Below are 23,444 nucleotides of genomic sequence, written 5' to 3'. Positions count from 1 at the left end.
GGCCTCCTGGTCCATGCAGAGCTTAGTTCCGAATCCGAGGAAGGGACAAGGAGCACAATTCTCCAAGGTGGGCACTTTAATAGGGGATCCAAATATATCTCTAAAGTGTCTCTCACCTCAGCATCCAAGCACTAATGAAGAAAGCATCACAGGGGAGCCCAATGTGTCCAGCTGGTGATGATTGGTGGGGGGCGGTGTTTTCCATTGTTGTTATACATTTTATGGGCAGGCCGAGGGGCTTTCTAACATGCATTGCAGCAGGTAAATGCCCACCCTGACACACCTGAGTGACAATCGGAGCCTGCAAACATGAGACTGGAATAGCCTCGTAAGCCACTCGCATTTGGAAATGGACCGCTTGATTCGCTGCCATTTAGCAATTATCTGCGGCAAGAGCAGCCAGCTGCCTCTTCCCCATTTTCTCTCCCTCTCCTGCCAAATGAGTCTTTTTTGAACGGTTTCCTTGGAAACAGACAGCTTAGCCCTGTCACCTCTGCCCCCTCCCCTCCTTGCTTTCCAGTGCAGGAGCAGAGCTGTGCTTCAGCATTCTCTGCTCTTGCCCGTGGTCCCTCTCCCTGCTCACATTAAATGAGCGTGGCAAAGACGTGCGTTATTCTTTGGCCGCGTGCCTCAGGAGCTATTTGAAAGATGCTTATGGCACAGGTGCTTCAGCCCAGTGGGTGGCATTTGAGCCTTAGGTAGGCAGCCACCGTTGCAGGTGATTGTTGTTTACCTGCAGTTGTATTTCTCTTCTGGTTCCAGAGGAAGAGTCGGGTTTTGAGGCTGCACAGTAACAAGATCGGCTTCTCCTTGTTCTCACCTCCACTCCCCCTCCCCTGACTGTCACCTGACGGTTATTCAGCTGGAGGAGGGAGCCCCAGAGTAGAACTTGCCATTTCACTACAGTATTTCATTAATAAGACAAAGCAAAATTAACCAATTTGCTACAACACATTAGGTGTTACTGTCTACTTCCAGCAACCCGGCAGCTTCTAGCCAATTTGTTTCACAGTGCTTAGGAATGGACTGAATAGTGGGATCCGCCTGGACACCTCAATGCCAAATTTTCTTTATCAGAGAAGACTGAGTGATCCACAGAGACATGTGAACCATTGAAAAGGTTCAGAGGTTGGCTTTGGTTGAGATATGCATGCAGACATTCAGATGCTGGCCTGACCTGTATCTGATCTGTTCAGATCTCTTGGGTCTGCAAAACTGGGCTGGATATGAGGAACATAGGAAATGCCAGAGAGGATAAGATCATTTTTCTGTCTAGTTGAGTATCCTGTCTCTGACAGTGGCTGGAACCAGCTGCTTCAGAGGAAGGTGCAATAAACCCTGCGGGGGGGCAACTAGAGAAAAACCTGCTCCCAGGAAAAGCTTCCTCAGGACCCCAATCATTGGAGGTTGGTTTATGCCCTGCACTATGAGGGTTTAATATTCCCTCCTTGTTTATTCTTTTAATTTTTTACCATAATTGTGGCTATTCTCCTTATCCAGATTAATGTGCAATCTTTTTTTGAATCCTGCTAAATTCTTGGTCTCAACAGTACCTTGTGGCAATGAGTTCCCCAGGCTAATTACGAATTGAGCCTTGCTTAAGGTATTAGACACTTCTGGAGCATGAAAGTTAACTGCCCCTTTCCATTCAGGGCTGAGGTTTGACAGGGGTGATGGTCGTTTTATTGCCCAGTCTCAGACCAAACTACAATTTGGGTGTTTTTCTTTTAAACCGGCACACAGGGGATTCTAAGCTTTGGTATCACTTGGCAAAAGGCCACCCTCCAGGCAATGGCAGCCCCCAGATTTACAGGGAAGAGGAATCAAGTAGATCAAGGAGTCACCATCACTATGGCATCATCACACCATTCTCAACAAGTACCTTACACCATCCCTGAGCTGAAAGAACCACCTGCCCTTCCCAGTGCCAGCTCCACAATCCAAAACACTGACTGGGACACATCCCGCACTGGCAGCAGATCAAGGGCCTGATTGCATGGTTTAAAAAAGAGGGCTAGACACCTCCAAGAGGGCCTGACATCAGTCCCGTATCTCCTTGTAGTCCTTATTCACTGTGGAGAAGCGTATCAGGCGCACCTCAGGCGGCTTGGGCTTGGTGTCATCCCACACGTACTCCGGGGAGAGGAGCTTGGAGGGCTTGTGGGAAAAGAAGCGCTTGTTGAGGTGGCTCTCCTCCTGCCAGGCCGCCATGATCCCATTGGCTTTGTCTGCCAGGATGGTCATGTGGCAGGCCCTGGTGAACTCGTACACCTGCTTGAGCAGCCCGCCAAAGACGGCCCCTGCATAGTAGAAGTCCCCCTGGCTGTCAGGGATGAAGGCAGCGGAAGAGCTCCTCCTCTCATAAGGGAACTGGCTGCGAGGGACGTTGTAGTACCCAGGGTGTATGGCCGCTACCATCTCGCCTAGAGTCTCCGCCCCCCATGGGTTGTGAAACACCATGTCGATGTCCAGGCAGAAGAGGTAGTTCACCTCCCGGTGGCTCACCTCTGCGATGTGCCTGTTTATCGCCTCCATCCTGCGCATGGAAATCTCCTGCCAGTGAGAGTATTTTTTGATGGGGATAATGCTGAGGCTCCGGCCGGGCTGCAGCTGGACTCTGGGGATCACCTGGGGGTCGTTGGTGAAGATGTAGTAGTTCACCCGATAGCCCTTCATGAAGAGCTTCTCCGCCGACTCCACGAAGCGGCCCACAAACATGGTGTACCTGTGCAGACACAAAGGCATTGATGCATAGCACCATAGGGCAGAGGGGCCATGGCCCAGGTTACTGGGGGTCTTTAATACACTATGATGTGGTAGGAAGAGTTTTGCCTAGATACTGCTATAACGATGGGCACGTTACAAGTGCAATGGGTTGGAATAGCACTACTTTAGCTGAGGGCAGAGAGACAATAAAGAACATGCGTTGGCCAGTCAACTACCTGAAGTGAACTAGAAATCCCACATGTCCAAGCTCTTGCTATTCTCACAGAGAATCTGGGATGGGCTTTTAAAATTGCTGACTGTGCTTCTCTGTGGCCTTACAGCTCGTGTGGCCATTTAGGGTATGTCTACACTACAGTCAGACGTGTGACTGCCGCATGTGTAGACATACACGAGCAAGCTTTAATCTAGCTAGCTCAGGTCCCAACAGCAGCAAAGCTGTGGCAGCACGGGCTGCAGCATGCACTAGCCAGCCAAGAAGCCAACTACAGCCCGTGCTCCACAGCTTCACTGCTATTAGCCCCCGAGCTAGCCTGACTAAAGCTAGCTCGGGTGTGTCTACACATACTGCAATTGCACCTCCGTTGCACTGTACACATCATCAATCTGATCTGTGGGGCTGTAAATGATCGTATGGGGCAGAGGTGACACACGCTCCTGGCTTAGAGCATGCAGCAGGTCTTTCCATCACAGAAGGGGTCTCTTCTCAGACTGTCTAATGATCACCCGCATGGTTCCAGTTTGGCAGATGGGGGAAGTCACTGGGGAGTAATTTGACTTACACTCAGCACCAAAACCACACGTTTAATTTAAAGTCTGCATGACATTGCATCTGATGTTCCTGGGATTCTCTAAAATTGGGGGTTGATGGCTGGCAAGGTAGGTTATTGCACGCCAGCCTCTGGAGATGATCAAGTCTGAGTAGGGTGACCAGACTCCTGGCTCTGTCACTAGCCTGCTGGGTGACCTTGGGCAAGTCATTTCCCCACTCTATGCCTCAATTTACCCATCTGTAAAATGGGGCTAATGGCATAAAGTCCTTTGTGATCTACTGATGACAGTTGTGATAGAGGAGCTAGGTATTACTATGATGATGATGCCTATTTCTAGCTGAGTCCACCAGTCCAGGCTCTAGCCAGTACCACTGCTACCAACAGGCTACAAGGCCCTTACTTTTATGAAGGGGAAACTTGAGCATGCATAAAAGGTTGTTCCTGACCGTGTTAGTCTGCTCTCTCTTCCTTGAACAACTCCTTTAATTCCACCCTCTTGGTCTCACTGCTCCACACCCGCAGGGCACCAATCTATGGCAGGACCAATGCTGGGGACAATGCTGGCTGGGAGGAGCCTTTTGCCTCACGAACCGGAGCCTTTGGGCGACACTTACTTGCCAATGGCAAAGGCTGTCACCCCTATGGTGAGGTTCAATGGCTTGTAGGCACTGTCCAGGAGTTCGGAATTGAAAGTTCCTTCCCAAACAATGGGGGCCAGCCAAGGTGTGAGAGTCAGCACATCCAGGCGCCTGAAGGAAGAAGAGAAGGGCGGTAAACAAAAGGAAACAGTCCCCTTTGGTCTGAGCCCAGTATAGCCGTGAAAGAGACGCTGGATAATGCATGTGTGAAGTCAATAGTTAACCCTTCAAGTTCCACTATACATGAAATGTGCCAGTCTCCCCCATTGTGAGTTTTCCCTCACAGCAACCTGGAGGCTTCATAACTAAGGCTACGTTTTAGTCATGGGTATTTTTAGTAAAAGTCACGGCCTGTGACCTGTCCATGATTTGTACTATTTACCTGTAACTAAAACTTGGGCCAGGGCCCCTGGTGCTGGGGGGAGGGGGCGGTCTGGGGGCACCGCAGGGAGTGGCCTGGGACCTCTGCTGGTGCTGGGGGGACCAGGTGGTGGCACGTGGCCCGGGACCCTGGCTGGCACTGGGCAGGGAGGGGCTTGGCGGGGCTGGTTGGCTCCCTACCCGGCTCCGTGTGTCCCTGCAGCTCCTAGGGGGAGGGAAGGCCAGGGGGACTCCATGCACTGCCCCCACTGAGCTCCGGTTCCGCAGCTCCCATTGGCTGTGGTTCCCGGCCAATGGAAGCTGCAGGGGTGGTGCCTGCAAGCAGTGACAGCGTGCAGAGCCCCCTGGCCCCTCTGCCAAGGTCAGGAGTTGTGGGGTCATGCCGGCCACTTCCGGAGAGCCTTCCTCCTCCCCCCAAGTAACCACTGCCCTGCACCCCCAACCCCCAGCCCTGAGCCCTCTCCCACACCTAAACTGCTGCTGCTGCTGGCCCAGGGGCTGCCTGAGTATTCGGGCAGCCCCTAAGCCAGCCACACTGGCTGCTGCAAAAGTCACGGAATCCATGACTTCTGTGACGGACACGCAGCCTTATTCATGACTGTATGAGTCTCTTCAGCTATTTCCATCACCTCATTGCATGAGGCCTCAGAGCAGGCTACATCAGGCTTTGAATTTCTGCTCCTAGGGTGCAATCCAGTCCTGTACAGAGGGGCCAGCAAAAGGTCCATGCTCCACTTATGTCGTACTTAAGCCCATGGGATCGCTGCACAGGGCCACTGAACTCCACACAGGGGGAGGCCACGCATACCCTCCTTATGTTTGTTGCAGGCCTGATACAGGTTGCTGCATATGGATTTAAAATATATGCAAAATTATTAAAATTAAACAAAACGGCCCCGTTGCCATGGTTATGAAAAGACAATCTGGTGTGGCACTGTATTATCCCAGCCTGGAAATGTAGTTTTCATATGTCAGATCATAGCTACTGTTTTTATATCTGGCCCAGCATTCAGACATGCAACAAAGCTACGTGAAATCCATACCCTCTTCTACCTGGGCAGCATAAGCATCTCATGCACATGTAACAGAGGCCTGTTACTCCTGACTGCAGTAGTTCATTTACATTTTATCCTTCTTCCTATACTAAGGGCTGTGTGCAAGGGCTCTGGAGTGTTTAATGAGATATGTTTTATGATGCTGGCCTGGCCCTGGGCTGCCAGAATCTTCTCCAGACTATGCCCCACAGCTATTTGTTGCGGAGACTTAACAGAAGCCTTGTTTGGCCATGTTTTGGGACTATGCCAATATGCAGCTGTCTTCCCAACCCCACCTTCCAGCCTAGATCCCCTAAGGCCACAGAGGGCATGTCAGCTGGGTTCAAGGAACCAGGGGAATAGCTTGGTGGCCCGTGTTTTACATTGAATCTGCTGTTTCTTTTAAAAAGTCTGACTGGACACAATGTTTGAGGAGCCTTGAGTGTGACTTCCTTATACATTATGGGAGTCTAAGGATATCGAGACAAAATAAATTCAGGAACTGATGGGGGCGAAAGAATAGAATTTGGTTTTGTATGTAGAAAACACATTCATTTAATCAAGATCTTCTCTTTCCAGATCAGTTACCTGAAGTCTTATTTTTGGACACCCTGGGAGTAAGTTTATCCCTTGTATCACATTTTCTTTCGTTACAAAGGGCTTCACTTGATCTCTCTGGGTGACTCATTCTCCATGGTATTTATACACCCAGGGTAGCATGTGTAATCACTAATTAGCTCCCCTCCCCTCTCGGAAACATTTCACACCTAAAGCTGCTATAAAATACAATGGGCCAGATTCTCCTCTCACTTACACCAATATAACTCCATTGACTTCACTGCAGTCACTCTCAATTTACACCAGCATGAGCGAGAGGAGAATTAGGCCCAATGTATCCTAGCAAAACAGCAATTGGGATGCAAACATGGATGGATACACACACACACACACGTTAAAATGGTGTCTAATGAAGGGAACTTGTTAGGGGCGTCAGACACACTGCTCCGGTTGGGCCCACTCCTGCAGAGGGGAAGCCAGGGGGAGATTAGTGACTGCACTTTTCAATCTGGTAAGTCATCACTCTGGAAAGGCATTGCAAGGATCCTTCCAAATCCTAATGATGTACCCAAAGGGAATTGAAACTTCCTCTCTTGGGGTTTTATACTGTTGCCCATCACCGTAGCATCTGAGCACCTAACTAGTCATTCCTCATTGGCTAATGGGGGAGGATTAAAAGAGAATGGGGCCAAAGACACCAAACACCAAAATACTTGGAAAATCATGCATCAGCCTGGGGATGAAACACAGCCATCCATTCGTCGTCATGAGGCTGTATTCTGTTACCGTTACTCACGTTGAGTAGTATCTTGCTCCACAAGTAGCCTCATTAACTTCAATTAGCCTACTCATATATTCAGTGCGATTAAGGGTATTACAACCTGACCCATCATCTTAAAGGATCCGATCCTGAGAGACCCCCGAGCACCCCGAATTGAGGTCAGTGGTGCTACTCGCATCAGGGGGTGGGAGTGGGGGGGGGTGTCGCAGAATCAGGCTGTCCTGGGAGGAAACTTACTTCTGATCCAGTGATCTGGGCTGAGGATAAAATAGCCTGCAGAGGAGAACAAAAACCCACTGAATAACGGAGGACTAGGCCTGGAGGAGAGGGAAAGCATTTCAAAGGGGAGACATTACAAAGATTGGTGCTTACTCGGGGAAAAGCTGGACGGGCTTCTCTTCTGCATATTGTAGTTTCATGGAGCTGCATGAGAAGAAGGAAAGAGGGAAAGGTCTGTACATTCTCCTTGACACGACGGGGCAGGTCAGCTTCAGGATCGGTCCTTGCACCAAATACTCCTCAAAGCACAGGCCCTGGTCGCTCCTACCCCACATGCTGCATTGCCTGGCGGTGGGCTGTGCGCATTGCCTCCCTAGGTAAAGCTTCAAGAGCAGTTAGAGAAACCACTCCTTTAAAATGGCACCTCGCTACGCAACCCCATGGGGTGGGAGAGACGGGGGGCTTTCGGGGAGTCCTTTACAGCTCCCAGATTCTCTGGGGAAATCAGGAGAAGGCTAGAGCCTCAGGGCAATAAGTCAATGGAATAGAGGCTAGCAAGGGATTGTCAGAGTGCACTGCACATCGCTGGCTCTGTACCCACTGGGGCACCCCCCACTACTGGAGGAATTTTCACCTGGGGAGAGACGGGGTTTGTGATGTAAAGGGAGGCGAGTTGGGCCAGGGAATCCGAGCCTGACTCACGTGCAGTCACACGTACACAAGCGTTCCCCCTGAAGCCCCCTTGGAACGCTAGCGGAAGTGCTACTCAGCACTTCCCATCTGCTGACCAAAGGACATTTGTCCTCCTCTTAGCCCTGCAGCGCCAGGAGAGCGAGTACCGGCTTCTCCTCTGTACCAACAACACTACATGACACCAAAGTTCCAGTTCTTCATTACTGGCGAGAACTTAAGGGGCACGAAGAATCCAGCTTCGTTTACAGATCCCAGCAGCACTGGGCAGCTTCAAAAAATCAAAGCTAAATTCTAACCTGTAATGGAGGGAAGACAAACAGAAAACTATAGATTCTGATCAGTGCTGACTCTAGCTCCAACTCAGACTGTCGAGGAGCTGCAGGAGAATTCCACTGGCCACAGGAGCAGCAGAGGGCCGATGTAGACAGCCCTCCACTACCCCCTGCCCCACTGCAGGCTCTGTCATAGGAAGCAGGCATGGGGCACGCCCAGAGCATCCAGGCCACAGACAGCCATGGGGAGGCTTAGAGACCCCAGAGCTGCTCTAACTTATGTCAGGGGCATCCTGGCCCCTGCAGCTGCCCAGAACGAGGGTGCATGAGGGCAGCTTATAGCCACCTTTACTCTGCCCTCTCCCCCACAGGTGCTATGCTCTAGAGCAGGGGTCGGCAACCTTTCAGAAGTGGGGTGCCGAGTCTTCATTTATTCACTCTAATTTAAGGTTCCGTGTGCCAGTAATACATTTGAACGTTTTTAGAAGGTCTCTTTCTATAAGTCTGTAATATATAACTAAACTATTGTTGTATGTAAAGTAAATAAGGTTTTTTAAATGTTTAAGAAGCTCCATTTAAAATTAAATTAAAATGCAGAGCCCCCCGGATGGTGGCCAGGACCTGGGCAGTGTGAGTGCCACTGAAAATCAGCTCACGTGCCGCCTTCGGCACGCCTGCCATAGGTTGCCTACCCCTGCTCTTGACCCCTCAGGAGAGGCAGCAGAGAACCTGCCCCTATATTTCTGAGAACTGACGGATCACTGCCTAACCGCATCTGCCCTGGGCTAGCACAGCTTTCATTGTCATGTGGTCAGCACCTTGCATTGCTGCAGCCAGCATCAAACCTATTTACAAAGCAGCCTGGGGTGATTTCCAGCATCACTAAGCCACAAATTCACAGCCTACTTGGATTTCATTACCTGACGGCTTACCCAAAATGCCCTCGGTTTGATTTCCTTTCACCACCAGCTGCACTACATTTGTTTAAAGGTAACAGGGGCAGATGCTGAGCTCACACAGCAGGTTGGCGCTGTTTGTAGCCATTCAGAACTGCTTGATTTCATACACTCTGTATCCCAAATTGCTTTACAGAGCCAAAAACATGGTTATGGAGTGTAAAAAAAAAAAAAAAACCAGAGGGAGATGGGGAACTACAGGCGAGGGAGCTGCAGAGTGATTGCACGCAGCTCTCTGTGCCTTTATTAAACTATGAACGCATGACCTGTTAAAGAAAGAAGAGGGAAGGGAGCTATTCCATCAGCTGGAACAGATCCCAGTATAAAATGGCTTTCAGAGGCGTATACATCTTAATGGACAGTGAATGTTTCAAGCTGGGTGTATTGAGAAGCAACCTGAAAGGTCTAGATTCTTATTCTCTACAGAATGTTGTGTTTCCCATTTCTAAGTAATGGGATCTTCAACAAGAACAATAGACCGTGACATGGGGTGGGGAATGATATTGTCTAAGGCCACTGACTAAGGACAGAAGGCCACTATGGTCCTATGGTTACTTAGATGTAAGGCCCAGCTTCACAAAGGTATTTAGGCCCCTAACTCACATTGAAATCAATGGAAGTAAGTGGCCTAACTACCGGTGAGGATCTGGGCCTAAGCTCTTTAGGACAGGGGCCATCTTTTTGTTCTGTGTTTGTACAGCACCTAGCACAATGGGGTTCTGCTCCAAGACTAGGACTCCTAAGCACTGCAGCAATATAGATAATAAATAATAATAATCCAGTTGGCAGGGAAGAGGACCAGGAACTAGATGATCTCAGTTCTAGTCCCAGCTCTGCCAAGACTCAGTGTGTGACTTTAGGTAAATCCTCATTTCAGCTCTGTCTCAGACAGGATACTTACAAGATTTCTGGGCAAGGAAGGTAGTATGGAAGGTAGTGGACTGGCCCATTCCAGACTGTCATCCTGCAAGTAACAGGAGAAATCATTAAAAGATAGGAAGACATTTTCCAGCACTTGACAGGATTTTCAAAGGTTTTCTCAGAATCCTGCACAGAGACTGAGAAGGCCTGCTAGGTTATCTAGCCAATTCACCAGCTGATGCAGAGGACAGGGATATACCCCTCTGTGAACATTTTGGGACTATAATTTACTGCTGTTCATATGTGAAAGGGCACCATGAATGGCTGATGTCCAGTAGGATCCAGCTTTAACATAAGGGATAAGTATTATTATTATTTACATCAAAGTGTTTTACAGACTGCAAACCATTTAAATATATAGGGCTCCCTTCCCCACTGGTGACATACAGCCCCCTCCGGAATGGTGCATGACAGCCATTATACGAGGGCCAGAAATACATGCAAAGTATAAATAGTAATAATAAAATACCTAGTCTCCCTCCAAGTGATTTGTGATGCATCACTAGCAGTGTTTGCCTGTGAGCATTCCTAGAGTCTGAGTCAGTGGGTAAGTAAGGCCAGCAGTAGATACTTACCAGACAAATATGGGAATGAGGATCAGGCAGAGTATGAGAACAGATTTCACCACTTTCCAGCAAGTCATTTCTCCTAAAGTGGAGCAAAAAAAAGACAAATTTCCATTCCCAGCAGCTCTCAATTGGCCATGGACAAAAGATGAGGCACTGGTCTTCAAACCGGGTATAAAGATCCCACAGCAAGGGACATGCCGGGAAGCATGACATGCTCGACAGCTCATTTTATCTCACAGTTCTAATTCATCCTCTCTGAGGCCAGGCATCCAGCAGGGATTGGATTGCAACAGACGGAGAGTCCAGCTAGTCTCTGCAGCAGTCTTCCCAAGCTGCATCCGAGAAACCTCACTATGGCCACAATGCCCTGGCTAGTTATACTGTAATAGACTATTGTGGCCACATCCACCCTAATTGAATTGGCCTCGTTAGCACTGACTCCCCACTTGGTAAGGCAACTCCCATCTTTTCATGTGCTGTATATTTATATATAAGGTCCTCTAAGATGCCACAAGGACTCCTCGTTTTTCCTGATCCTGGCTCATTTGCTTATGTCCTGAAGCCTGAGGCCTGAGGGTTGATAGCGCTCCTAATTTGATCCGAACCTGCATGAAGCCAATTGTTCAGATAAAGCTCTAATCTCTTTTTGAGGCTTAGTAAGCAGCTGGACTCAGTGATATCAGAGCTAATGTAGTCATCACTGTAGAATGTAGACACCAACTTCCACGGGCCAATAATTGCCCCTGGCAGAAAGATCCCAGCACAGGTGCATAGGAGATGAAGGCAAATTGGGGTCTGCCATAGTCAAGGTAACACTCTGTAATATGGAACAGATGAGAGCTGTAATATACACTAGATAATAATGGATCTCTAATGTCTCTGTAGCCCTGACATAACCCTGAGTCACTCCTTAATCAGCTGGAGGGTCTGATATGGGGCAACACAAGGCACTTCCCTCCTGGCTTGGCAGCCCAGCATGCTGCTGTCTGAATGAATGGAGATATCCTATCTCCTAGAACTGGAAGGGACCTTGAAAGGTCATCGAGTCCAGCCTCCTGCCTAGCAGGACCAAGTACTGATTTTGCCCCAGATCCCTAAGTGGCCCCCTCAAGGACTGAACTCACAACCCTGGGTTTAGCAGGCCAATGCTCAAACCACTGAGCTATCCCTCCCCCCTGGCTGCCCCAGACAATCAACCTTTTAAATCGCCTGGGCCCCTGAGCAACTGCCCCCTTTGCCCTCTCCCCAGCACCCCCTGCCGGCAGGCTTGTAGACAGGACTTCAGTGTGCTGCCCCCCTCTATTAGTGTGCACCCTGCGAGCATTGGCAGTTCTTTAACATGGGTGCCAAGTTTATACAATTGTGTGTGAGGCCCAGAGATCAGGGGACATAGACCCCAGCAGGAATGTAAGGGGCGGAGCCCCCTCAAGTCTGGTCCACACAAACTGGATCAAACAGTGGTGTTAAACCTGGCTACAGTCCTGGCCTGGTGGGTGGGTAAGCGACCCCTGCTCCCACCCGGGATCTGGTAGAAATGGGGATGGGACCAAAGTGGTTCCTTTAAAACAGCACCCACGTTTCAAAGAGGATGCCTCATGCAGACAGACGTGAACCCTGCAGCTCCCTGTCCCCACCCCCAGTCGGTTCTCTTTCAGGGTGACAGAGGGGCAAATATAGCAGCAAACTCCTCCTTAAACAGGCTTCTCTGGAAGGACCCTGCCACTGGGGCCCCAAAGGAGCCAGCAGCCCTACCCAAGCCCGCATTACAGATCTGCCCCCAAGAGCACCATGTGCTGGGACTCGCAGCGTTCGACTCCATCTGCTGCACCCTCCCCAGGTGGGCTCTGGCAACCCCATCCCAAGACATCCCTCTGGGTGTCAATCCAGACACCCTACAGTGCAGGTTAGGGTTGCCAACTTTCTAATGGCACAAAACGAACACCCCTGCCCCCTGTCCTGAGACCCCCACCCCTTCTCTGAGGCCCCATCATCACTCGCTCCATCCCCCATCTCTCTGTTGCTCGCTTTCCCCCACCCTCACTCACTTTCACTGGGCTGGGGCAGGGGGTTTGGGGTGCGGGGTCCTGGCGGTGCTTACTGCAGCTCCCAGGAAGCAGCCGCCAGGTCCCTGCAGCCCCCTGGCCACCAGGAGCTGCGGAGCCGGCACTCAGGACGGGGTAGTGTGTGGAGCCTCCCTGGCCGCCCATGTGCTTCGGGGCTGCAGAGACCTGGTGGCCACTTCCGGGAGCTGCGCAGACCTAGGACAGGCAGAGAGCCTGCCTTAGCCCTGCTGTGTCGCTGAACAGACTTTTAACGGCCTGGTCTGTGGTGCCAACCGGACCCGCCGGGGTCCCTTTTCGGCCGGGCATTCCGGTTGAACACCGGACGCCTGGCAACACTAGTGCAGGTGGAGCTGCACCAAGTCACAGGGTGGAGAGTCCCCATCATGCAGCTGGGAGAAGCGGGGGATGCAAGACATGGGGGAACAATGGGGGGATAATACAGGGGGACCAGAGTCTGGACATGGGGTAGGGATGGGGACCGGGGGGAGACCAGGACACAGAGGACAGATAGGGTGGGGTTCAGGATGTAGTGAGGGGCAAATGGGTAGGGAGAGACTAGGACATGGAGGCTAGGAAAACGGGGCAGAGAGCCGATCATGGGGCAGATGGGGTGGGGAATAGGACATAGGGGGTAGATGGGGCAGGACACTAGAGAAGGCAGCCGATGGCATGGGAGGCACTATGGAGGGACCATCTCAAAGTGCTTTAATGAACTGTTAATGTGCATCAGCAGGGGGCACACAGACAACTAGTGCCCGGTGGGTCACATCTCAACTTGCTGATGAATCTGCTGCCCCAGACAGCTGCCTAGCTGGCCTATGCCCAGAGCGGCCTCTGCTGGGGACGGACCATGGAGCTGCCCCTTAGCTGTAAACTGCTTGGATATCACCTGCCCACGCAGCACTGGAGAATGTACAATGGGGATCCATCCTGCACGGGCCCAGGGGAGAGTGGGCAATGCACTAGATGCACTCCTCAGTATCTGACCATTTCTAATTTCACTCCTACGAGATGGGGAGCAGAAAGCAGTTGAAGTTTCTTTATTATCATACACACATTTCTATGGTGCCCATCTCCATAGTATCTTGACAGGAGGAGTTAGCGCTTGCCAAGAAATGGCACCAATTCCCAATAAAGAAAAATCAGGGCATCCTGACATTTAAAATCCTAATAGATTCACGCTTGGCAATTCTGGACGCTTACCTGAGTGTTCGGCAGATCCCCAAGTAGGAACTAAACCAGATTTTCTATCAGCCCTTCCCTTCTTGCTGTTCTCTTGTGCTCAGACCTGCCTCTCCTGATTACCGTGGTAACAGAGCACGGAGTGCTGCTGCATTGTAGCCGCGGTTGTTTCCAGGGACTGCATTGCAGCCAAAGTGTCTAGAGGGGAAATAACAACTACCCGCCAAGGGTAAACACTCAGCCCAGGATTAGTCTTGGCATAAGACGTCTCATCTCCAGAGCAACAATTTTCAGCCTGTTTCATGTTTTAACGTCGTGCTGGGAAACGATGACGGCCCGACAGCCCTGGAGAATGACGCACTATATTTATCCAGGGCCAACCCAGTGCAAAGATTTTTTTCTGTAGCCTCATTAAGCTATTGTAGGATGGGAGCAGAGGGAGGGTGGCAGAGACATGCAGCAGGCAGTCACAGAGCATAGGCAAAGCTGCTGGGTACAAAGCTTGAACACGTGCTTTTTTAAATGGTTATAGCGCTAGGTTTTTGGCTGGTTCTTATGTAGCCAGGCAGGGGAGTAGGGGAGCATGGCTGGGTAAGACCTGCTTGGATTGTAGCTCCAGGTTTGCTGGTAGGGAGCTGGGGGAGAGGGGGAGGAAGCAAGGACTGTGTGCACTGCCTCCCTCCTGTGCATACAGGGGCAGAACAATACCTCCCCAGGCCCATTCACAGAGCTGGCTGGAGCTGGGGGCTGGAGAAGTTGTAGCAGACGGTTTACCTCCCTGCCCCAGTGCAAGAGGCGAGCACTAGGGGATTTGTGCCTAACTGGGGTGTCTCTGAAACTATTTCTGGGGCAGTGCAGTTTGTAGGCCAGCTCTTTCTCAGGCCAGCCCATAACGATAACAGCAGGGCCCAATCCTGCAAACACTACAGAGCATAATGCTCAGCATTGCCAGGAGTCCAGTGCAGTGTTGCCAACTCGTGCGATTTTATGACGAGTCTTGTGTTTTTCTGCAAGCCTCAGCTCCTGGAGTCCTGTGATGAGGTGAGAATCTCAGCTTGCATGTTTTAAAAAAAGTAAGCTGTCTCTCTTGATTGCAAAGAAAGCTTGAAAACATGACTCCCCTAAGGGCTCCAAGACTAGAAGGCAAATCAAAAGCCCCCAAAAGATTTATTTTTGAGCCAATCTAATGATTTTTGGGGGGGTCTAACTCATGATTTTTGAACCTTCATGGTTGGCAACATTGCGAGGAAATATTCCTGCAGTAAGGTACTACTCAGTGAATGTGGGCAGGAGGGGCCCAGTCAGGCTCTTAGATAGTACAACCAAAAGGCACTGAATCATAGAACTGGAAGGGACCTCGAGAAGTCATCTAGTCCAGTCCCCTGCACTCAAGACAGGACTAAGTATTATCTAGACCATCCCTGAAAGGTGTTTGTCCAACCTGCTCTGAAAAATCCCCAATGATGGAGATTCCACAACCTCCCTAGGCAATTTATTCCAGTGCTTGACCACTCTGACAGTTAGGAAGAAAACAAACTAAAGGGAAACCCAGCTATTGCCACCAGCTAATTGAAAAACACGCACAGACTTTTTAAGACACAAAACCAATCAGGTTCTTAAAAAAGATAAATTTTATTTAAAAAAAGAAGAACAGAAACACATCTGGAAAATCAGGCTATTGCTAGATTTTACAGAGCAACTGAAAAGGGGTTAAACACCAGGCCTGGCTCTCTGGGGTCCAGCTTAATGTTACAAAAGAAAACAAAAATACCTGAGCTTAGCACAGAGGAAGTCCACAAGCCAAAATAAAGAAATAAACCTGATCGCGTCTATCTAAACATTCCCTGTCCCAATGAATCCTTCTAGGTAAGGAAGATGATTTTTCATACCTGATCCAAACTTTACACAGCATTCCTGCTGCCCCATCTCTTCAGCCAAGAGAGAACAACAGAGAGACAAAGGGAAAGCTTTTTTCCCATTTTAAAAAGCTCTAGCCTTCCCATTATCTCTTTTGGTCAGGTGTCCACTCCCTTTCCTTTACCTGGGGGACTTTTTTTTTTTTAATCCTTTGCAGGTAAGGCAAGCAAAGAACAGACACCAAGAGGGACTTTATAGCTAACTGGCTGGCTGGGTGTCCATAAAAGGGAGCTACCCCCCACTTCATTTATCACAACTGTGAACCACTGATAACTACCTCTCTGGGAACGATTTTCCAACCAGTTATGCACCCACCTTATAATAGCTCCATCTAGGTTGTATTTCCCTAGTTTGTTTATGAGAAGGTCATGCAAGACAGTATCAAAAGATATACCACATCTACCGCTTCCCCCCTATCCACAAGGCTTGTTACCCTGTCAAAAAAAGCTATCAGGTTAGTTTGACATGATTTGTTCTTGCTTATTTGCTCCATTATCTTCCGGGGAACAGAAGTTAAGCTGACTGGTCTGTAATTCCCTGGGTTGTCCTTATTTCCCTTTTTATAGATTGGCACTATATTTGCCCTTTTCTAGTCTTCTGGAATGTCTCCCGTCTTCCATGACTTTTCAAAGATAATTGCTAATGGCTCAGATATCTCCTCAGTCAGCTCCTTGAGTATTCTAGAATGCATTTCATCAGCCCCTGGTGATTTGAAGACATCTAACTTGTCTAAGTAATTTTTGACTTGACTGAAATGACCATGTTTCATACTAACAGAGATGACTTGCATTTATTGGAGTGACTCTGATGAAAACGCCCTTCCGACGCTCTGAGTGCTGTGTATAATCATCATAACACATAGCACTGGATGGACCCGAGAGGCCTTCCCGCCCATCCACTCCAAAGCCTTATGATGAGCTCTAAGGGCACATGGTGCTTTCCATTAGACAAAGTCTGCTAACCAAAAAGGTGACCTTCCCCACAAATAAGGTCACCCTACAGTTAAGGCACAAGTGGCTATGAGACAGAATACAGCACAGGCCAACCAGCCTGTGGTTTGATCACGTGAGCTTGGATGGGTCACAGAACCTCCGGGGTTCCAGGAGCTTGTAGCAGGCAGGAAGTAGTGGGCTGCTTAGCAGCAGTTAGCCAGGCGGCATGGAAGAAGGGACGAGAGAGAGAGAGAGAGAGAGAGAGAGAGAGAGAGAGAGAGAGAGAAGGAGGGCAGCGCTGGAGACAGGTAGGGGCACAGTCAGGAGGTGCTTTGAAGACTAGCAGTCTGGACTCTTTGCAGAGAAAAAGGGGAAGCCACAACAGAGGCCATGTGGTCAGAGCAGCGGAACAGGAAGACACTGCGAGGCTGGTTTGGAGCCCAATCCTCAGCACCTTCAACTCCAGTGACATTGATGGATAAAAGATTAGAAGGAGGCCTTTCAAACTCGTGTGTCCATGTGGTGTTTTCACAGGACCATTGCTAGAATCCCACTACTATTAGATTTATGCTGTGCAACAGTGGGCATTCTCGCAGCTCACTGCTGCCTAAACTAAACTCCTGACCCCCGTGAAATCAGTGGCAATGGTCCCATTAACTTCACTGGGGGCTGGGACATCACTCCTGCAGTCTACAGTCCCGCACAGTCTCCCCACAACTCAGTCACCAGGAATTACTCAGCTCACCTTCTTCTTTCCATGCAAGGTGTGCGCACCACAGGCCATATGACCTCCACACACAATGCCCTGCCAAGGGACCTCTGCCCATACAACCTTGGCCTCTCTGCTGTGGGGAGGGCAATGGGAGGAAGTTCACGGCGATTGTGGTGGTAGCTTTTTTTCTGAGGTGTCCACTGGCCCACTGGGAATTAGACTGACACCCCACCAAACTCAAAAGCCAACCTATAAGCTTTATACAGAGTAAAATGGATTTATTTGGGGGTTGGATCCCATTGGGAACTGGGTGTCTGGGTGCTGGATACAGGTAACTGACTGAGCTGTTTTCAGTTAAGTCTGCAGCCTTGGGGGTGTGGACCAGACCCTGGGTCTGTGTTGCAGCAGGCTAGCATGTCTGGCTCAACAAGGCAGGGTACTGGAGTCCCAAGTTGGCAGGGAAAATGGGCTCAGAGGTAATCTCAGCACGTCAGGTGACAGTCCCAAGGCGGTCTCTGTGACCGAACCCGTCACATCCACCTGCCCGCTGGGAATTAGACTGACGCCCCACCTAACTCAAAAGCCAAACTGGACAGGGTTTGAAGCAGTAAGTTGAAGACAGAAGGCTCCATATCGCCCTCCCATTCCGCTCAGTCATCCACTCCCTCACAGCCTGTGTTTAATTCATTGCAAATAAAGCCCAGGCAGCATCTGCTCAACTGATTCAATGGCAATTTTATGTGGAGAATTTAACTTAGAAAGTGTAAGGCAGGCTGTCAGACATAGATATTTCTACTGTGCCCCTCACCAGAGCGTCTAGAGGGGACAACTACCGTAAGTCTCACTAGCTGAATTAATGTACTGTGAAAAATGCATGTAGTTGTGTGTGCTGTGAATATTTTAGCTCAGATTTACCACACACCTCTAAAATATCTCTTTATGAAATAAATCCCTACACTTTCCCTTGAAAGAGTCCATACATAGCAACACAATCAGTTCATTGGGCCAGGTTCCCAGCTCAGTTTTACTCAGAATCTGGAGTAACTTCATTCAGTGGCGTTCCTTCGGATTTACACTGGAATAAGCAGAATTCAGAATCTGGTCCATTGTGTGTGAAACATTTACCATCCTGGTCATATACCCGTTCATCCCGTTAGGGCCAAAGGGCAGCAAAACTCAATGCCAAAGAAAGTGAAACCAATCCCGGGGAAGATGTAATTAATGCACTATTCCACGCCAGCCTCCAAAATGACAGAAAAATAGCTAACAACTCTTTCATACTTACTCAGGTTCCACAAAGGCTTTGCTTCAAGTGGATACTGCCGTGCTTTACTTTACTTCTGGTAAACTAACTTGTATGTACGTCCAGACCAAAATGATACATCCACCCCACCCCACCCCTTCAACTCTAAAAAATGTTCTGGTCTCACATAAATACCTGGTTTTGATGACTTTCCATGAAAGATTTTCTTCGCAGAACAAGTCCTTCGGGTTTCTGAAAGCTGTGATTAAATAAGGTTCAAGTTACATCGTCTGACAAACGACAGACTCGGATATCATGAGGCTATTTTCACTTCTGCTGAAGGGAAGTTTGCTCACTGGACTCCCCCCTTTAAATATAGTCCCATCATCTATTGGATCCCCAAAATCATGCCCTGGCATGAGCAAATCCAATCTTCCCAGTTATAAGAGCTAATTTTATGGTCTCAGATCCAGTATCTGGCTTCAGACAGACTTTTCTGTGCTTCTCACCACAATCAGTAACAAAGTGAGTGAGCCTTGTTCTGGCACGGACAGCAGGATCACATCACACCTATCATTTCCTGTGCAGCACATTCGTCAGGGCTTTTACCGAGCACAAGATTTCCTTCCATTGTCGTGTTCTCATAGCACCTAAGGTTTCCAGAGTGCTCTACGTCAGGGGGTCTCAACCTTTTTCTCTCTGAGGCCCCCCTCGACATGCTATAAAAACTCCAGAGCCCAGCAGGGGTGAGGGTGGGGGACTTGGGGCAGGGCCTTGGGCATACACATAGTTTGACTGTTATTTGGGGTAGGGCAGGAGCCAGCGAGGCTCGAGACACTGCTGCCTGGTGGGGTCCAGGGAGGGAGCGCCACCTCCACCCCCTCACTCACCTCAGCAGGCTGCCCAGCCTGTCTGGGGGGGTGCAACCAAAAATTATAACTTAAAGGTGGGGGGCTTAGCCCCCAAAAAATTGAAAACAGCTCAGGGTGCAGGGACGGGGTCACTAGAGGCAATGTGAGGGCAGGGGGTAGTTCAGGGAGAAGGTAGGGAGTCGCTAGGGTAGGGTTACCATATTTCAGCAAGCAAAAAAGAGGACGGGAGGAGCCCTGCCCTAGCCCCGCCCCTGCCCCTCCCACTTCCCGCCCCCCTCAGAACCCCCAACCCTCCCCCCGTTCCTTATCCCCTGACTGCCCCCTCCTGGGACCCCTGCCCCTAACTGCCCCCCAGGACTCCACCCCCTACCTAAGCCTCCCTGCCTCTTGTCCCCTGACTGCCCCCTCCTGAGACCCTCCCCCCATCCTAACTGGCCCCCTAGGACCCTACCCCCTACCTGTACCCTGATTGCCCCAACCCTTATCCACACCCCCACCCCCAGACAGACCCCTGGGACTCCCACGCCCCATCCAACCACTCCCCACCCCCTGACAGCCCCCCCCACAACTCCCGACCCATCTAAACCCCTCTGCTCCCTGTCCCCTGACTGCTCCGATCCCTCTCCCCACCCCTGCTCCCTGACAGCCCCCCCCCAGAACTCCCAACCCCCCACCCCCGCTCCTTGTCCCCTGACTGCCCCCTCCTGGGACCCCTGCTCCTAACTGCCCTCCAGAACCCCACTCCCTACCTAAGCCTCCCTGTTCCTTGTCCCCTAACTGCCCCCTCCTAAGACCCCCCACCCTAACTGCCCCCCAGGACCCTACCCCCTACCTGTACCCTGACTGCCCAAAACCTTCTCCACCCCCCCAAAAAGCCCCCCCCCCCGAACTCCCCGTCTCTTGACTGCCCCCTCCAAAATCTCCCTGCCCCTTCTCCTGCCCCCTGACCCCCTTACCCTGCCGCTCAGAACAGGGTGTTGGGCTCTGTGCGGAGCCGGACACGTGGCTGCGCTCCCCAGCGCAACACACAACCCGGCCCCACCCCACCCAGCAGGGGAGGAGGCGCTGCCGAGGCCCGATGCAAACAGCCCGGCCGGCTCAGAGTGCGGGGGCGGCGGGGGCGGGGAGGAGGAGCTCTACAGCTGCTCCGGAGTCCCGCCCCGCAAGCTGCGGGGGAAGGGCTCTGGCTGCCAGAGCCCCATGCGAGCGGCTGAATTTCCTGCAGCCCTCCCAGCCGCGCCTCGCTCTGCATGGGGGGGAAACCCCGGACATTTTTAGTGATTTTCAAATCCCCCCCACGCTATTTTTAACACAAAAAGGAGGACATGTCCGGGTAAATCCAGCCGAATGGTAACCCTACGCTAGGGGCTGTGTGCGGGCAGGGTGGAGCTCAGGGAGGAGGGGAGTAGCTGGGGCTGCGTGCGGGAAGCGGGGTAGCTCAGGGTGCAGGGAGGAGGGGAGTAGCTGGGGCTGTGTGTGGGCAGGGGGTAGCTCAGGGTACCGGGAGGGGATAATAGGGGCTGTGTGCAGGCAGGGGATAGCTCAGAGTGCAGGGAGGGGGGTAGTTCAGGGAGCAGGGAGGGGGGTAGCTGGGGCTGTGTGCAGGCAGGGGGTAGCTCAGGACACAGGGAGAGGGGCGCTAGGGGCTGTGTGCGGGCAGAGTGGAGCTCAGGGGGCAGGGGGATAGCTGGGGCTGCGTGCGGGAAGCGGGGTAGCTCAGGGTGCAGGGAGGAGGGGAGTAGCTGGGGCTGTGTGTGGGCAGGGGGTAGCTCAGGGTACCGGGAGGGGATAATAGGGGCTGTGTGCAGGCAGGGGACAGCTCAGAGTGCAGGGAGGGCGTAGCTCAGGGGGCAGGGAGAGAGGTATTAGGGGCTGTGAGCTGGGAGGTCCCTGTTCCCGGAGGGCTCTGCCAGCCACAGAGCCGGGTCTCCCCAAACAGAGGGCTCTTACCAGCTGCCTCTGGGGGAGCAAAGGGGGCTGGGAGCTGAGGAGGAGCTTCAACCGGGGGCACCAGCAGGAGAGGAGGGAACACTGCTGCTGCCTGCTCCATGGCACCATCCAGAGCAGCAGCTGCCCCGCACTGCCCGGCTCCGGCTTCCCACCTTGGACCTGGCCAGGGGCGGGGAGAGGAGCGGGGGTGGAGCTGCTCCCAGAACTGCCGTGATCTTGCGCTGGGGGGGGGGGGGGGGCAATGCCCTCCATATCCCCAACTCTGCCCATGAGCTCAGGGCTTCTGCCCCACAGGGAGCACCATGGCTCGGGGATTCAGCCCCATGCCTCCCCCAGCTTCAGTCCCGCAGGAGCGCCAGGGATCGGGGCTTCAGCCGCTGGGCCCCATGGCCCCCTTAAAAGGGCTCGCGGACCCCCTATTGAGAACCGCTGCTCTACATGAATAAATTAATAAATTTTTAAAAATAGGGCCAAATTCTCTGCTGGAATAAATGGGTGAATTTCCATTGGAGTCAATGGAGTTGCACCCATTTACACCAGCAAAAGAATTTGTCTGATTGTCCTGCCCTATAAGTGCTGCTACTGCAGAAGCTGCCACAGTGAAAGTGACATTGAGCCAAACAAGAGAATAGGAATCAGGAAGACAGTTCTTGAATCTCACAGCTGTCCAGATTTACCAAAAATAGGGACTATTATTGTGCTGGGTTCTTTTTAAACTCAAATTTGTTTGATGTTAAATACCGCCCCCCCCCTTCCCTCCTCCAAATGGCAGAATGACCCAAAGGAGGTGGAACTGGTTAGCCAAGAGGAAATCCATTGTTGGGATACAGAACAATGATCCATCCCAAAGACAGCCAGAAGGAACTGTGACCCTAACAGGCCAGTTCAGGTCAGAGCAATAGGCCAATTCACTGGTGTGTGAATATCAAAGACATGTTTCATTCAAAGGAAATCTGAATGATATTGACTTCACTTATCTGTAACCTGTTGAATGCTATTGCATGACATTCTGTATATCTATACTTAATTAACTCTAGATCAAAAGTGTGTGATAGCATTAAGATGAGAATTTACTTAATGTGTAAACTTCATGAAACTAATGGAATGTTCCTTTTAATGGCAGGCCTTTGCAGGATATAGATACTTGTAACTAAATAAATACACATTAAATGCAGATGAAGCCTTGGAGGGATGCAAATGAAGAAGAGGCTAGCTTCAAAGCAAACGGTCATTGGTGTAATGATTGGAGGTCAAAGATTCAAGATGCATTCCTCACTCACATCAGCAAAGGAAACCCTCATGGGGAAAAGCATGGACAGCTTGCTTTCTATGTGAAAAAACTATAAATAAGGATTCAGGGAACCATCTTGTGTCTCTGAACTATTTGGATACTCACACAGAAGCATTCCAGATGCAAGGCAGAGATCCCTAATGTTATTTTGGGTAACCCTGAGAGACTGAAGGAAAACTAGCAGATTACTACATCTCTACCACCATTTTGGATTTACAAACTTACACTCACCCCGTAATATATTTTACCTGCTTTAACCTCTCAATAATTCTCATTTTCTTTTCTTAGCTAAAGAGTATTTAGTTAGTTTACTAGAGAAACTGGCTGCCTGTGTTCTCTTTGATGTAAGATCAAGAGCATCCATTGACCTGGGCTAAGTGACTGACCCTTTGGGATTGGGAGTAACCTAATATAATGTGTTTTTTGGTTTATATAACCTTTTATCATCAAGTCCACTGGGGCTGGTGTGACAAAGTTCCTCCTCTACCTTGGTGGGTCCTGCGCTTATTGGCAGATTTGCTCGCTTCACAGATTCACCCTGTGGGTCAAGAAACAGTCCAGAGACCTTCCCCTCTGGTAGAAGCTATAGTCTAGGTCAATTCCTCCTGTGTTTGATCAGGAGTTGGGAGGTATGGGGGGGAACCCGGGCCCGCCCTCTACTCCGGGTTCCAGCCCAGGGCCCTGTGGACTGCAGCTGTTTAGAGTGCCTCCTGGTACAGTTGCACAACACCTACAACTCCCTGGGCTACTTCCCCATGGCCTC

At 50.8% G+C, this 23,444-nt stretch overlaps 1 protein-coding gene across 1 annotated transcript; it reads right to left on the bottom strand.

Annotated features, from left to right (window-relative positions):
- Positions 1–2,040: 2,040 nt before the first annotated feature.
- GBGT1 (globoside alpha-1,3-N-acetylgalactosaminyltransferase 1 (FORS blood group)) lies at positions 2,041–10,593 on the bottom strand. Its single transcript, XM_065418792.1, has 6 exons — positions 10,526–10,593; positions 9,931–9,993; positions 7,262–7,312; positions 7,127–7,162; positions 4,112–4,246; positions 2,041–2,725 (listed from the first exon to the last, which is right to left on the bottom strand). The coding sequence occupies exons 1-6, from the start codon at positions 10,591–10,593 to the stop codon at positions 2,041–2,043; spliced, it is 1,038 nt and encodes a 345-aa protein (XP_065274864.1).
- Positions 10,594–23,444: the final 12,851 nt, after the last annotated feature.

The sequence above is a fragment of the Emys orbicularis genome, chromosome 18 (genome assembly GCF_028017835.1).
Source record: "Emys orbicularis isolate rEmyOrb1 chromosome 18, rEmyOrb1.hap1, whole genome shotgun sequence".
NCBI classification, from domain to species: Eukaryota; Metazoa; Chordata; order Testudines; family Emydidae; genus Emys; species Emys orbicularis.
This window is presented reverse-complemented; position numbering and strand designations above follow the sequence as displayed.

Excerpts from the sequence above, each read along its gene's own strand:
- GBGT1 (XM_065418792.1), bottom strand. The coding sequence starts at position 10,593 with ATGACTTGCTGGAAAGTGGTGAAATCTGTTCTCATACTCTGCCTGATC. Across the intron at positions 7,163-7,261 it reads CCCGTCCAGCTTTTCCCCGA|GCTATTTTATCCTCAGCCCA; the intron begins GTAAGCACCAAT and ends TCTCCTCTGCAG. Across the intron at positions 4,247-7,126 it reads CCCAGATCACTGGATCAGAA|GCGCCTGGATGTGCTGACTC; the intron begins GTAAGTTTCCTC and ends TTCTTCCTTCAG.